At 33.5% G+C, this 15,821-nt stretch overlaps 1 protein-coding gene across 1 annotated transcript; it reads right to left on the reverse strand.

Annotated features, from left to right (window-relative positions):
• Nucleotides 1–4,796: 4,796 nt before the first annotated feature.
• LOC105793914 (protein root UVB sensitive 6) lies at nt 4,797–15,415 on the reverse strand. Its single transcript, XM_012622819.2, has 13 exons — nt 14,866–15,415; nt 14,513–14,611; nt 14,277–14,390; nt 12,677–12,748; nt 12,461–12,571; nt 12,260–12,379; nt 7,479–7,580; nt 7,306–7,378; nt 7,080–7,163; nt 6,915–6,979; nt 6,710–6,811; nt 6,445–6,612; nt 4,797–5,263 (listed from the first exon to the last, which is right to left on the reverse strand). The coding sequence occupies exons 1-13, from the start codon at nt 15,214–15,216 to the stop codon at nt 5,210–5,212; spliced, it is 1,515 nt and encodes a 504-aa protein (XP_012478273.1). The 5' UTR covers nt 15,217–15,415; the 3' UTR covers nt 4,797–5,209.
• Nucleotides 15,416–15,821: the final 406 nt, after the last annotated feature.

Genomic DNA, 15,821 nt, shown 5'->3' on the forward strand with positions numbered 1-15,821 from the left:
TTGAGAATGGTCTGGATGTACTTTACTTGTCAAAGTCCCGAGCCCTCATTTCATTATGTTTCTTTTTATTACAACTTTCTTCCATTTTCTACACTCGATCAAACAAGGCTATAAATTCTCGTATTTCTATTTCCCCAACCAACATCTTTATCTCATCATTTAACCCGTCTTCAAAACGGATACACATCTCTTTTGCTATTGGCACAATCTCGCGAACGTATTTACTGAGTTGTACAAACTCTCACTCATATTCAGCAACTAATTTATTTCCCTATTTTAACTCAATAAATTCTTTTTTCTTCTTTCCTAAATACTGTTTACTGACATATTTCTTTCAAAATTTGATTCTTAAAAGTTCCCAATTAACCCTTTCTTTTGATACAACCGCTATCATTGTATACTTCCACTGATATGCCTCATCTTTCAACAAAGACACGACGCATCTCAAGTAGTCGTTAGGTGTACAAGCCAACTCATCAAACTGTGTACAAGCCAACTCATCAAACACCCTCTGATTACTTTCTAACCAATACTCGGCCCTAGCTGGATCATCATCCGTATTACCTCTGAATTCTTCATCCCTACATTTCTAAAATTTTTCAATCGGGGGCCTATGTACATTTATGGGTGTATAAATTTGAGGACCAGGAGATGCCGGGGAAGGCATATTAAGGGGTGGAGGTTGCAGAGCTGCAGGGTTGGCTCGCATGAACTCAGTGAACTACTAACCTGTCACACCAAAGAATTGGCATACTGGGTTTGCTCCATGATCGAAAGCTAGTACATTACTATCAACTTCATCAGTGACAACACGATTTGATTCAACAAACATCTTTAAATCTATAAGAAAATAGGATCAGATCAAATCAAAAGCATGACACTATCATAGGCTATATCTGGCATGTATTTTTTAGACTCAAAACATGTTATGTTCGGTCCTAGAATCGAATAAATCATATTCTGATACAACTAAATCTAACAACTCATACTCGGTTTGGTCGTTGGACACAAGCCACGGGATGTCACTACAGTACACAAAGATCATCACATACAATTTCGACTTAATAATCAACTTTTCTTTTCATAATCCATGTAAAACATGATTAAAAAACTAATTTGAGTACTAGTCAAGCTTTCGAAAGCTCTAAACAGGTTCGAGATTAAATGATGATCAAATTAAACTTTTGCAATAGAATAGGGCAACATGAAAACAAGGGTCACATGTCGTGTGAAAGGTTGTGCCCGTGTGATCCAAATATTACTAAACCTGCAATATCCACATGTGCATATAACCAGCCTCTGTGAGGCACACATCCATATACTAGGCCGTGCGGGACAATTATGTGCCATTTTACAAGCTGTCATGAACCAAACAAGCATATGCTTCAAATAATACCTAAATAACCAAATAGCTTACACAAGAATCAATTATTATTCAAACCAAAAACCAAATCTTGTAACAAACCATTCATATGACCATTTATCCATATTAGGTAAGATATTACCCATTTCTAAGTTTAACAACTTAAACAGTCCACATCTATAAACAATTCACTAACTTCATTATATACTTTCTAACTCAACTTAAATATATATACATTCCTAGTCTTCTAACCAATATGTCTCAATGACACCTTTTCACAACAAGATGATATACATATAACATATTCCATCCAATCATTTCATCACCAATATGAATATATTTCAAAACATTCATCTCAACCTTGATGAAATTTACCAACTTTCAAAAAAATCACACCTAACACTAGTCAACAAGAGTTCTTTATCCAACATCTTTATACACATCCCAAATCAAACATATATATATTTACAAACCATGTAAACAAAACAAGAGTTCACATTATTTCCTTCCAAGATAACACATATACATTTAACCTATTTATGCCACATAACCGTAAAAGATCATTCAAAAGAACTACAGTGTCTAAAGCTGGATAGTGTGAGCTTTGAAGAGATCCAATAGTCTTGTTCCGCGAAACGTCAACTACAAAATACAGGAAACAAAATCGAGTAAGCTTTACGAAAGCTTAGTAAGCTCATATAAAAATATATACGTTAACTTACCTTATTAATCATAAATACTATTATAACTAAGTATTCATGGCATATTCAATCCTAACTTTTCATTTCACAAGAAATAGGTAAGTATTTCATATATTCATGTAATAGGGCAATGAATAGTAAATTACAATTAATTCAGTCCAAGTATTTCATGCTTATTCAAGTCCACAAGTCCTTCAATTCTCTTATTTAATCAAGACAACCCGAGGAACAATATTAAAAGGATTTAGGTACATGGGTTACAGTATTAAGGAGCACCAAAGTGCAAACAGGGCACCAAAGTGCATAACAGGGCATAGATTAGGGGCACTGTAGTGCAAGTAGGAGCTTCGTAATGCTAACAGAATAAGCGCGCATCTACCCTATTGGATTGTCAATCGTATCATAATCGTTTACTAAGTTCAAACGGACACTTATATAGTATTCAAGACATTCATATAAACAAAACATTTCTGAAAACTCAAATCATATATAAAAATCATATCAGATTCATATGTTACTCTACACAGGATATAATGATCACATTCATTAATTACTCAACATAGAATAAATTTATCACATAAGTAACACTTTTCGGTTTAATCCTAAACTTACTTGGTACCTTTTTCATGAAATTCAAGTCATGTTTGACAATATATAAATATACACATATTTATATTACAAGCAAACAGATTTCAGACGTACATACACAATATGAACTTAGCTATGACAAGTAGGGAACGAGATTAAACGCAGGGACTATTCTACAGTTTTCCCTTTTTCCTGAGTATCAACAACTTGATCTATATAATAATTAAAACTCAAATACATGCATATGACCTTTTAATTTCACTTTACACAATTTCCCTAAACTTTTATATTTTATTCATTTTAGTCCCTAAAACTGAAACAAGTATATCTTTCACAATTGAACTTTGTTTTTCATTCCGATTTCAATTATGTCCTTCTATAGCCCCCTAAAAACTAAATTCACAGAAATTTCATGTCAATTTCTTTAATTTTTCATTTTAGTCCCTAAATACAAAATTAACAAAATTTACTTAACAAAACAATCCTAAAATGTTTCCAAGTTTCAAAATCTTCCATTAATCATCCAAAAGCTTTAAAAATAACAATGGAAATTTTAAAAATCTTTAACGGTTTTAAAACGGAAATACAATATAGCTTAATCAAGTTCCAATAATATCAAAACATAAAAATTACGAAATACAAATGAAAATGACTTACCATATAAATATTCAAAGCTTTGCTAAATACTCCAAAGTCTAAAAATGGTGGTTTCGGTGATGGTAAGAAAAAGAGATGAAAAATAGCCTCTTTTTCCTTTTGTTATGTTTTAATCCACTTTAACTATTTTTCTAACTTAATTATAACTTAAAAATTACCATATAAATTATTAATTATTATGCTTTAGCCGTCGACTAGAGTTTGCAATGGCGTAATTGCCATTTTGACCTTTAAACAAATACTAGATAAACATTTTAGTTAACAAAAATCAATAGCGATAAAGTTTTACGGTTTTTACAATTTAACCCTGTACCTTATTTAACCATTCAAATCATCAAAATTTCTGGACCAAACCTTAATTCACCTATACAGTAGCTCCATAAATATTCGATAGAAATATTTATGAGCTCGGTTTACAGGAATGAGGTCCTGATACCTCATTTTCCAAAACCACTGACTTTCGGTACAAACCACTTATACCATAACTAAACGCCCTACAAGTAAATTTTACTAGATCAAGATTCACTATGTCATTAGGTTTGACTCCAAATATTAATCGATAATATTTACGGACTCACTCATCGAAATTGTGATCTTGAAACTATTATTTCTGACACCACAGAAAAACGGAATATTATATAGAGTACTTTGTATTATAAATTAAAAGAAAAAAGGGTCAAATTTCAAAAAATTGAAACTTACCAAAGAATCCAAACAATGCAATAGAACATTTTGCTCTTCGCTCTTGCCCCTTTCTTTTCTTTTTCATAATTATCATGAAAATCCCACAACAATTAGTCTGATAATGGAATATGAATCTTGCTTGAAATGTATGTTTTACTAGGGCTTTTAGAGATTTGAAAAAAACATAAAACAAAATAAAATTTGCAAAGCAATTTCTTGATAAAACAACGTGAAGTTGATGTGATTGAAGGTGTTCATCAACGGTGGAAAACAAAAAGAATTTAGTTTAAAATATTTATGATTTTTTTGCAAGAAATGTTAGTTTAAATTTTTTTTTTAATTTTAAGAATTTTTAGATTTATACATATTTAATTAATTTTATATTTTTAACAATTTTATTATTTTTAATTATTTTTATAAATTTCCTAATAATTTTAGTCTAAGATTTTTTTATTTTTACAATTATTGTTAATAAATTTTAAAAATATATCAAAATAATTTTTTAACTATAACTTAGGACTAAATTAACTATGAACTATTTGAATTAATGTGCAACTTTATTTTTTAACGAAAGTTTACTACTAAGTGGCAAAAATGTAATAGTTTGATAACTTTAGTGACTATTATATATTTCAAGAATAATTGAAATGTAATTTTAAACAAAGTTTAAAAACAATTCATGTAATTTACCCAAAAAATTATCATATTTGAATTATCAAAAGAAATTATTATGTTAATTACTTATCTTTTGAATCATATTTATTTGCTTTAAATAATGAAATAAAACTATATTTTAGTTACAATTTCAAAAGAGTTTAATATTATTAAAAATTATGAATATATTACTTTACACAAATTACAAAATTAATAATACATTATTTAACCACTGCATAAAAAATAAACGTGTAAATAATATGCAATGCATTAGAAACTAATTTATTTTAAATCTGACAATATTAAACACCATGGAATTACACCATATATAAATTTTCTGAAAATGCATTTTCCACAAATAAAGGCCCGAGTGTAGAAAATCGAGGGCTTGCACAAAGACGCATCCTTCCATTGGTATAGCGCTAATTCAGACTTCAGAACCCTTGTGTCATGTATATGCGCGTTCCGCTGCTGTATATAAGTGCAATGTATGGAAATTGGATCTCAACAACCAATTTTGGGTAAACAGTAGAGTTCAAACTTGTTCATCCCATTTAGCCCATCAATGCAGTCGAGCCCGACCCGGATTAAGAAGCGAGTCTGACATCCTCCAACCCTGCCAGACATGTCAAAAGGAGCATAAAGACATGCAGAAAGGCAAATTATAAACATGCAATGAGGAAGAGAAATCTATACATATGATCATCAGCAAGGATCAACAACAATACAGGGTCGCAAACAAAATCATACTTTTAGAGGAGTCAGACAAGCATCAGGCTCAGACCATTTAGGATTTAGCTCCTTTACAGCCTGGGTTATACTGGTGTTCAAACTAATTTTTAGATTTTGTGGAAGATATAGGATTTCGGCTTTTTGGATTGGGTTCATTTTACCACCTCCACATAATCTCACATAAAATTGTCCACTACTAGCATTCGCAGGTCCAAGTAATTTACAGCCGACAATAAGCCCAGAAGTAATAACCCCATTAAATTCTTCCTGAAATATACACTACTGCTGCTTCATCTCTGAAGCATGATTAACCAATCAAAAAGTTGCAGCGAACAACTCTACTAAATAAGTTCTATACTTAATAGGTATTTTCATATTCGGGGATTATGTAATTGATAGTCAAAATGAAAAATATTAGGTAAATTGCAAATCACCCCTTTGCACTATAGAGCACAATGCAAACATGCAACAACACTTCTAATTTTAGCAGCACCATACTTTTAAAATTAAGCAAATGAACCCAATTCATTGGTCACTGAACATGCAGTACATACAAGCAATCCATTCTTTTGCATTAACATGAGCTAATAAACAAAACCGCAGGAACTCCAATTGTTTTGCTGATTGTTTCAAGTGATTAAACTTATCATAATGAACAGTTAGATATATATAGAACCATCTCCCCATTTGTTTTAATCACATGGTATTTTGCCCCTTTATATGCTAGTCACTAGTAATATAACATATTTTATGTAGGCCATTCAACCTAAGAGATTAAGATCAATAAAAGAGTCCAAATTTCTAATATTTTAAAAAGTGAAATGGGATATTACACAATAAGGTGTGTTAGCATTATGGATCATTTCTAAGCATATGAGTTCTTGCCCCCACCCAAAAAACACCCAAAACATTACATAAAAAATGGGAAATCTGAAAAAGAATGGTCAACTGTCTTTATATTTGCACATATGACAAGCTGAAGAGAAAGCTGGTAACACAAAAGGAGAAATTACATAGCATAGAGGATGAAAATAGAATGGCATATTTCTGACAAGAATGGCTGACCTGTTCTGCAGCATTGTTCTTGAAATGTCTATATGATGTTGAAACCATCTTACATGATTCAGCAATATGAAGCTCAAAATCAGTAGCTGCTGGCATGAGATGCTCATGCTGGCTTCTAGATGATAGACTATTATCGGCAGAATGAATGAAATGCAAGAGCACATGTGCCTGTAATACAAGGTGGAATTACTGCTAAACACAAAAAATGAAAGCAAAGCTTGGATAGCCAATATAACTAGTATATAAGGCCAAGAGGATATCTCACATGGAATGCTGCTTTTAGAATGTCATCTGACTTCGCTTGATCCTTGAGCAGTGCATATACTTTTCCCTTTGAAGGATTGTAAGTCACTATATATCTTTCTTTCTGCCATAAAATTCAACAATCCATGTAAGTTTATGCATGTTTTATGTGGGTACATGCTTTATGGGGAAGAAATTTAATCAATTTCGTTTCCAAGGAAGCATACCTCAAAGAGAGGTTCTATCGCAAGAAAGGCACCAGGATCTTGGAAAGCATCCCTAAATCTTGAGCCTGCAAACAATTGGGAGAGCTTTCAGATTGAACTCAAACAACATAGCACCTAGAGCCTTTTTTCTCTGGCCAAGGGAAAAACTGTCAGTTTAATACACACCAAGAATAACAGGTCTGTCCTTCAACCATGGAAAACTAAATATTTTTTCCTGCATATTTCCCTCCTGCAATGAGGGAACTTGTCCTGCATCATGAAGAAACACAATGAAGTCATTCTATGTCTGAAGAATTCTTCAAATAGTTTTGATTCATTGAGAATGTCATTGACAATAACAGAAATAATAAAGGGTCTAAATGCAGTGAAGTTCTGTTACAGTTTGACTAACCAGTCTTTAAGAAGGACTCTACAGCCACACTGAATCTTGCTCTATTTAATGTATGCAGCACAACAGATCTAACCTGGAAAGGAAATTATTATAAGCTATTATTAGCAGAACATGTTCCGAATACGAAATTAGGCAGACAGTTTAACAAAAAATAACAGAAGTGCTAGTGTAACCTCTCTGTAAGAACTGAAAACATATCCACATGACAGGAGAGAAAATGTGGTAACCAAGGATGGGTTTTTTTTTGAGATCAGAATGCTCAGTCCAGTTCCTAACTGCAAACAACATTAAGCAGTTTGGTTGATAAACCTCAAATTTCTAAACAAAATAAAATACGGACAGACAGACAAAACATAACATGCATGACAATTTATATTATGAATAATTAACAAATATATTGAATACAAGAAGATAGGATTGATGTGAGACTTGTATTAACTGCAAAAGCACAAAATCCATACATATAACTTCCGTATGACAAAAGATTTCCACCATGCATAAGATACAAGTAAAAAGATCAAAGGTGACTTGTTAACAGTTCATTAGTAATTTTTTAACAATGGTAACCCTTCTACAGTAGACCACTGGCCTGAACCTGACATCCATGGTGCCTTCTAATGCAAAGAATCCACTGTTGTAATTGGAGAACCTAACTACACATGTCATTAATAACCAAAAATAGCAACTTAACTATTTTAAGAATGCTAAGATTAGAAACAAAGATAAGATTAAAAAAAAAATTAGAAAGAAGATATTAGAAAAGAGAGGTTGGAGAAGGAAGTCTCCTACAAAGTAATATTGCAAGAAGCAAGAGGAAGGAAGTTCTTGTTCCTATCTTGGGAGGTATGACTTCTTTATTACAGAGGAAGTTAGAAAAAAGATGTCAATATTTCTTAGATTGGCCTTTTTTCCCAAAGGAATATTGTCCTAGGGTTTTCATAAAGGTGTGTGTCCAGACAAAGACATGACTATCATATATGTGGACAATATTCTAAACCAAAACTTGTATGCTTTCCGTGAAAGTTGTGCAGAGATTTTAAAATAAGATAGGTATTGTGTGCCAGTATGAGTTTCTTTAGTGGGTCAACTCATAGCTGATATTGAAAAGATCCATTTTGTTAAGTGTTGCTAGGGGCCACTAGGTTGAGTATTTTCTTTCACAATAATCTTTTGTCCAGATGGAGCCGATCAATATATCTCATAAGGTACTTTTTGATTGTTTGGCTGTCATCCTAAAAGGACACTTTTCAATAAATGGGGTTTGTTTTAGCTTATAAAGCAGTTCTTGGAGTGCATTGCATTGGTCAAGGTAGTTATATAATATATCATATACAGAACGTAGCTTATGCATTGTGGAAAGAAAGTGATGAAGTTACTAACAGAGGTATAGGGCCAGCAGAACAAGTAGACCACATGAGCATCGCAGTCTAGTCAAGCATGGGCCTAGTGATTGGAACAATGGCAAAGCCTTGGTAATTTTCTCTAGGAGGTGATTGGTTCGAATCAAGTAGTGAACTTTTCAAGATATCATGATTTGAGTATAATAGAGGAGGCTTTCTTATGGACAACCACCTTGAAATGGTAAGCTTGGAATTCAATGGCTATTATATGAGTAGGGCAGAGATACTATAAAAATCCATATGGTTATTTGGTTATGGATAGTTTTGGCTACTAATATATATATTGAAGTTACAACTAACTACATCAGCAATTCTAATCAGAATCAATCATTACAAGCACTGAACTAAATAATTTTAACTCAATAACTAACTCAACTCTAACTAACTAACTAACCCACACATAATTTTTCAAATGGTGGAACTTCAACCTGAGCACTCAAGGTCCCAAGGCCTCAAGCTTGCCAAGACTACCAACACCTTATTGGCTTTAGCTATTACAATTTTATTTATTCTAGAAGATAAATAAGCTCACTTTATAGGAAACGGCACTTCCTATGTTAAGAAAATTGACCTGAAACAATTACTAACACCGCTATATCTAGTATCTCCTCTACAAGAACAACTTTTGTTTAGAATAGTTGTTTAAGACAACCTTTGTTTGAGAATAGCTACAATTCAGAATAGTTGCCATTCAAGAACAACTCTTGTTAGAAACGTATATTGTTCAAGAACAACAATGTTGAGAACAAATACCATTCAGAATAGCTCTTATTCAAGACATATGTTGTTCAAGAATAGATGTTGTTCAGAATAACCTCTACCAAGAATAGCTATGTTCAGACCAATGGTTGTTCAATATACCTTTAGTTGACAAGCTTCTGCCGAAAACAACACCATCACAAAACATTTTTATAGAACAACTCATTCGTAGAACAAGCCATAGAAGATGTTTCAAACCATATTACTTCATCAAAACAAAAGAAATGAAGATAATCCCATAATATGGTAGGATTCTTGGGTTAGCTTCACTCTTGAGATATTCTAGAGAGCTTAGCTTGATGGATCATATATAGAGGTAGTTATAAGGTTTTCTCTTAACCTTTCCATATAATATTGAGTGTTCCCCGTTTCTTTCAAAAATCATCACTATCAAAAACTTAAACTCTTTTAAATAAACCATTATCAATAACCAAAAATCCCCCTCATTACTCCTATATGCCTAATTTTGCAACTCTCATTCTCTACTCACAACTCATTTGGGGACTTTTGGAACTTTTGACATTGGGGGCAAAACTTTCTCTCAAACTCTCTCTATAATCCTTTATCTTAATTCTTTTCTTAGAATTAGTTTCCACCTTACTACCCCTTGCTTCGCCACTCTAACCACCAAATGCCACTACGCTCAATACGTCCAAGGCACATCCTGTTTCACTTGTTTGCAACATTTACTCTCCTTGCCAAAGAAACCTCTACATTGGTCATCATAGAAGGAATGGGATTTGAGAAAGATTGATGAAAAGATGTTTGGAACTTAGACCATTGACCAAAATGTTCCATCTCTGCAATTGCTTCACGAAGCGATTTGACAATACAAGTGTTTAACCACTTTTATCAATACAAATCACTTCAAAAGTTGCTTTGCAAACTAAACAAACCCCCATTTCCTAAAAGTGGTCCCTCTTTATGAAGGCCAAACATGGGAGTAGTGAAATATATTGATTACAAACATCAAGACAAAATATTATTATGAAAGCAAATGCTCAAGTTATTACCCCAAAAGAGCACAACCTAGGCGAATCTACCTTTTGAGTAGACCCATTACCAAGAAACCCTTATTAGCAAATTAAACTTGACACATGTAGATCACTACACAACAAGACCTTTGTGAAACAATTTTATAACTATCGTGTAGTTGACCATTTTTATCAATACATATCACTTCAAAGTTGCTTTGCAAACGAACAATCCCCATTTCTTGAACAATGGTCCTCTTAATGATGGCCAAACATGGGAATAGTACTCCCTAGAATATATTGATCACCAACATCAAACCAAAATACTATTATGAAAGCAAATACTCAAATTATTAACCCCAAAGGGCACAACCTACGCGAATCTTTTAATATCAAACACTTTTTAAGTAGACCCACTACCAAGAAACCCTTACTAGAAACTTTAACTTGGCACATATGTGGAAGATCATGGCACAAAATCTAAAGAAAAGGACCTACTCCAATGGATTGGACTCAAGAATTAACTTCTAATCATTGTGATGTTTTTGTCAAAATATAACGTCAAACAAAAATGGAGGAAGGAAACCTTCAAGAAAAGGGCAATCTACGTCAAGATGCTTTGCGTTATTATTTGTAGTTCCTCTATATACAGAAGCCCTACCTCCTAGGCAAGAAGAAACTTCCACTCACCAAGCTTTGTAAATTAACTTCGAGAAATCATTCTATTACCTCTCTTTTGTAATATAATCTTGTAGTATTCCCTTATGCCTTTCTAAATTTCTTCTATATTTTTTCTCTATCACTAACCTTAATTGTTTTCAATGATTAAGTTGCTATTCTAGTAATTAATGATGTGAAAAAAAGGTATTGAGTGGTGTTTATCTCAGCTCTTGTACTCTTATACTCAAGTTGAGTCTCTACCTATTTTCAATGTATTTTATGTTGGATTAAAACAAAGAACTAAGTAGTATTTTGAGTCAATTAGATTATGCTAGAAATGATAATTAATATATTTACTATCATGCATCCAAACAATTCTATTTTTAACCCCTTTTTGCCTTTTATTATGGGCAAGACCAGATGGTTCTTGTGGCCATTGTTGTAAACAACATCTTAAGTTATCAAACCATCATGCAGAAGCAGCAAACAGCAAATTAATACATATAGGTTGCTTGTTCTCAACAAAAGATGTTGACAAGAAAACCCTGACCATTGTGGTCATTATAATGCCATTGCTGCAAAGGGAACTCTCAATATGTTTTTAAAATTTAAAGAGTGTAACACCAAATTCTCATTCCAATCAGACAACATACCTACTTCCATAGTACAGCATCTAAAGCAACCTTCCCTTTAAATCCAGCCAGTCTATTTCTTCCATGCTGTGTTATAAAGATTGTTTGGGGGGATTGTGGGGCAGGGGGGGGGGGAGGTTCATGGATATGCGTTTGGCACAAGAACATACAATTTTTTCACAAGTTTCTCCTTATATCTGGAGGGTCAGATCTCAAAACTAATGTCCATTGGACATGTGTCAAGCCTGGGTGCTACAGCTAAAATAGAGTTGAAACAACACAGCTTCAATGCAATTTGTCCTCTTTTATGTCCTAATTATTCCAATGTTTACAAGTTTGTTAATGCATCTACAACACTCATCTCTGATACACTTTGCTATATCATGTTTTCAATTGGCACATCTTTCTCTTGCTAATGGATAAATCAATTCTTACTCTTTATTCCTATTTCCACTCATATCACTGGTAATTTAGAAATTTGTCTGCAAATAACACTACTTCAGACTATCAAGATATTTTTAAGGCATACCAGATCTGCAATATTTCCAACACATTCTCCTTTTGCAGTGACATCTCCAATGTTTTCTCCCTTAGCAAAGGCTTTGTAAATTGGTGTGCGAGTCGATGTTGATGTTACAGCAGCAACATTCTATAAGTAAGTTGCAAAGAATAAGACTGCAATACTTAAAAGACCACAAAGACACAAGTTGTACAGGTAAAAAAAAATCACCTTCAACACATTTGCCGCACAAGCCAAAGGAAGAAAGAGATGAGGCACAGATGCAGTTGCCAACTCTACCCCAGCACCCAGCTCCATAAGTAGGTCACCAGCAAACCGCAGCTAAACACATTGGATGTAACAATATCTTGTGAAGATAAACCAACAGTTCTACAACCTCCATCACAAAATATATATAATAATTAAAATTAAAAAGAAAAAAAAAACCTGTTTTAGATCATAATCAAATTTATTTCCTTGTCGGGAAAAAAGCATTTTACCAACCCTACCGGCACCATCCTGCAAGCATAGTTAAATTTTAGCTTGCTACACAGCCAGTTTCAACAAACTTCCTTTTTTTTTCTATAACACAACATTCGATATGAAAAGACAAACCAAATAGGCGATATAAAAGGATAAAGACTAATAAGTTATAAACCAAAAGTTGGTGAAACGATAGCAGCTTAACTATTTAATGAATTCTATGAAATTACTTCTTGAATGCTTTACAGATGCCAATAAGGAGTAAAATTGAGCAATAAGACATTTCCTTTTAGATGGATATAAGTAGATGTTTTAATTTTTGAAACAGTAATTAGAAACTCAATCAAGAAAAATACTAAACTGTAATTATGACAAAAAGTCATATAAATCTTACACTCACATTTTCTTAATCAAGAAAAATACTAAACTGTAATTTTGGCAAAAAGCCATACAAATCTTACACACATTTTCTTTCTGCAAGCAGTATGCTAAGAAAAAAATAGAAGCAACTTTTGCAATAAGTTGGGTGCATAACAAAGGCTTTTTTGTTTTTGAGTACAACATAGTCTGAATTTATAACTTTATCCTCTACCCTGGTGAAAAACAAGTCACCAGCTTTGCATCTAGTATCAAACATGTAAAAAGCGGCTAAACTCCAAGACAAGCTTCCAAAATGAACACGATGCCATAAGCACTTACTAGCCAGTTTTGCACGAAGAGAAAATCATCAGGTCAAACAACACAGTAGCTTTAGGAAAAAATTTTAAGAATACCTTGTTAGCATTGCTAACATATTTACTTTTGAAGAGTAGGTTTCTCCTAATAATTTAATATGACAAGAAATTGAACAAATGAAGACAGCCATTGGAAATTACATTATGCATTTGCAACATAATATTTCAAAGTGTATTGGTGCAGCAGAGTATGAAAACAGCAAAGATGATCTAAGGTGAACATCCAAATATTGACAGGTCAGAAATCAGAAATGAACCACTAAATTTCGGGGCTACATAGAAACTCGACATAATAAGGATATCTAGAACTTCACCAAGTCAATCAATCAGATAATAATAATGACATCTAGATAACAAATAAAGGAGAAACCCCAATGTTGAGATGGAGCCTGGTATAGATATGGAGGAACATTTTCATATACAGAACCTCTCATAACTTACTGAGCACAAGTTTCGAATAACAATTAACACCCTTGAAAACTTCACTGTGGGATCAAAAATGGCAATTCTTCATACATTTTAAACCTCAACCAAAGGAAATACTAATATGAGAAACAAAATTTCAGCAAAAGAAAATACCAGTCCGAGAAAATTCAAGATGTGCTAAGACAAACAGCCTTCATGATTGCAAAGTAGACTCAGTGGCTCTCTATATCCTAAAATAACTGTTAATATCAGAATATTCACAAAACTTACAAACTAGACAACCAGAAGAGCTAAGACAGTTGTAAAGTAACAATTGCGAAGCAAATGTAAGCTGATATTTTTCAGCCGCTAAACTTAAAGAAGGACGTATGTTGTTAACTTCAAACATCTTATGTCTTCCCTACCTTGAGAATCCAATTAATTGCAACAGCACCAGGTGTAGCACTATTTCTAGAGATTCCAACTGAGTTCAAAAGGGTTTGCGTGGTGAAAACACCCATTGCTCCACCAAAGAAATGCTGCATTGAACAAGATGGCATTCAGTATGGTATTTAGCGATGCTAAAATTCTAAATCGAGAGGCAAGGGCGAGACTTGAGTCCTATAATGCCCTCCATTTTCCAATATACTTAGAAAACCACCTTCAACGCTCTCCAAGTCATGTATGGCACGTATGAAGGAGTAACACTCTCAGGGAAGCCCTCCGGTACCACATATGATCGTACGAATGACATCATTTCCTGCATAATCAAATGAAAAACAGTCCAAGTCACCCACAAGTAAAATAAAAATGTTCTAAAATCTAAATAGAAGCAAATCCAACAGTACAAGATCTTGCGGCTTCACTTGGAATATTAAGTATATTTTTACAGCGAGAATAGTCATTATTAGAAATGGAAAATAGCGCAACTATTTATTCTTTATCTTCCATTTTGTTTGATATAAATTATCTCTATACTAGTATGAAAAATTCGAAACGAAGTAGAAAACTGACATCGAGAGGTGCCTGTGGGGTGTGCAAACTGACAGTGCGAATGGAATTGTTCTTGAAATTTCCGAAGGAATCTTTCTCGGCCACGTACTTCCATCTCCTTCCGTCAATTTCCTCACAACAAATCAATTTCAAACTTGAATCTCGAAATTCGTCCCCCACCAGTCCCATCCTCCGGTTTTCATCCATCAATGGTATCGCGGCTCCTTCGTGTATGCCGGTGCTGCTACTTAAACCGGCATTTGAGGCCAGGCTGGCGCTGATACGCAGCGTTTCGCGGACGAGGAGGCGAGACTCCTGGGAGGTCAGGGTTTGGGCAGCGGAGGTGGATGTAGAGTTGGGGGATTGCTTCATGTTGGTCTGTGTTTGTTAGCCGATAGCAGCAAAAGGAATTGCGAGTATTTTCTTAAATGTTTGACTTGAAGCATGAAAAGAAGGTGCTTTTATGCTGCGATTTGGCACACTTCGGTATTAACGACATCAACATTGGGCATTTAGCTGTGGAAGGTGGCCGTGGCTACAATTACAATTGAATTAAAACACCTTTTTTTTTTTCTTAGGGAATAGGGACTGTTTGTTTCGTTTTTATTCCAAAATTCCAACAATATAAAACTAAAAATTGTTATTCATTTGTAAAACTTTTTCTGTAATTCACTTTTTGGAAAAATAAAAGGGTTTTCATAAAAGGTCCAATTCTGCATTCAATCCCTATACTTTTTGTATATTTAAAAGTTAGTATTTTTATTTTTATTCAAAAGAATTTAATCCCTCTGCTCTTTTGATTTAATAATTGAAGTTTAATTGATAACTTTTAACACCCTACATCCAACTTGGTTGTTGAATCCAACTACGAGATGTCACATTACGTTGTCAGAGTAATGCAAACTATCTCGACTCGCTTTATCGACTAAAATGGCAAATGTGGCATAATTACATAGTTTTCCTTTACTATATTAATG

The sequence above is a fragment of the Gossypium raimondii genome, chromosome 3 (genome assembly GCF_025698545.1).
Source record: "Gossypium raimondii isolate GPD5lz chromosome 3, ASM2569854v1, whole genome shotgun sequence".
Lineage (NCBI taxonomy): Eukaryota > Viridiplantae > Streptophyta > Magnoliopsida > Malvales > Malvaceae > Gossypium > Gossypium raimondii.

What these genes read in the sequence shown, in the direction of transcription:
- LOC105793914 (XM_012622819.2), bottom strand. Translation starts at nt 15,216, where the DNA reads ATGAAGCAATCCCCCAACTCTACATCCACCTCCGCTGCCCAAACCCTG. An exon ending in CCCCACAGGCACCTCTCGAT is followed by an intron (nt 14,612 to 14,865) that starts GTCAGTTTTCTA and finishes TTGATTATGCAG; the next exon opens with GAAATGATGTCATTCGTACG. An exon ending in CAATTAATTGGATTCTCAAG is followed by an intron (nt 12,749 to 14,276) that starts GTAGGGAAGACA and finishes CTATGCTTGCAG; the next exon opens with GATGGTGCCGGTAGGGTTGG.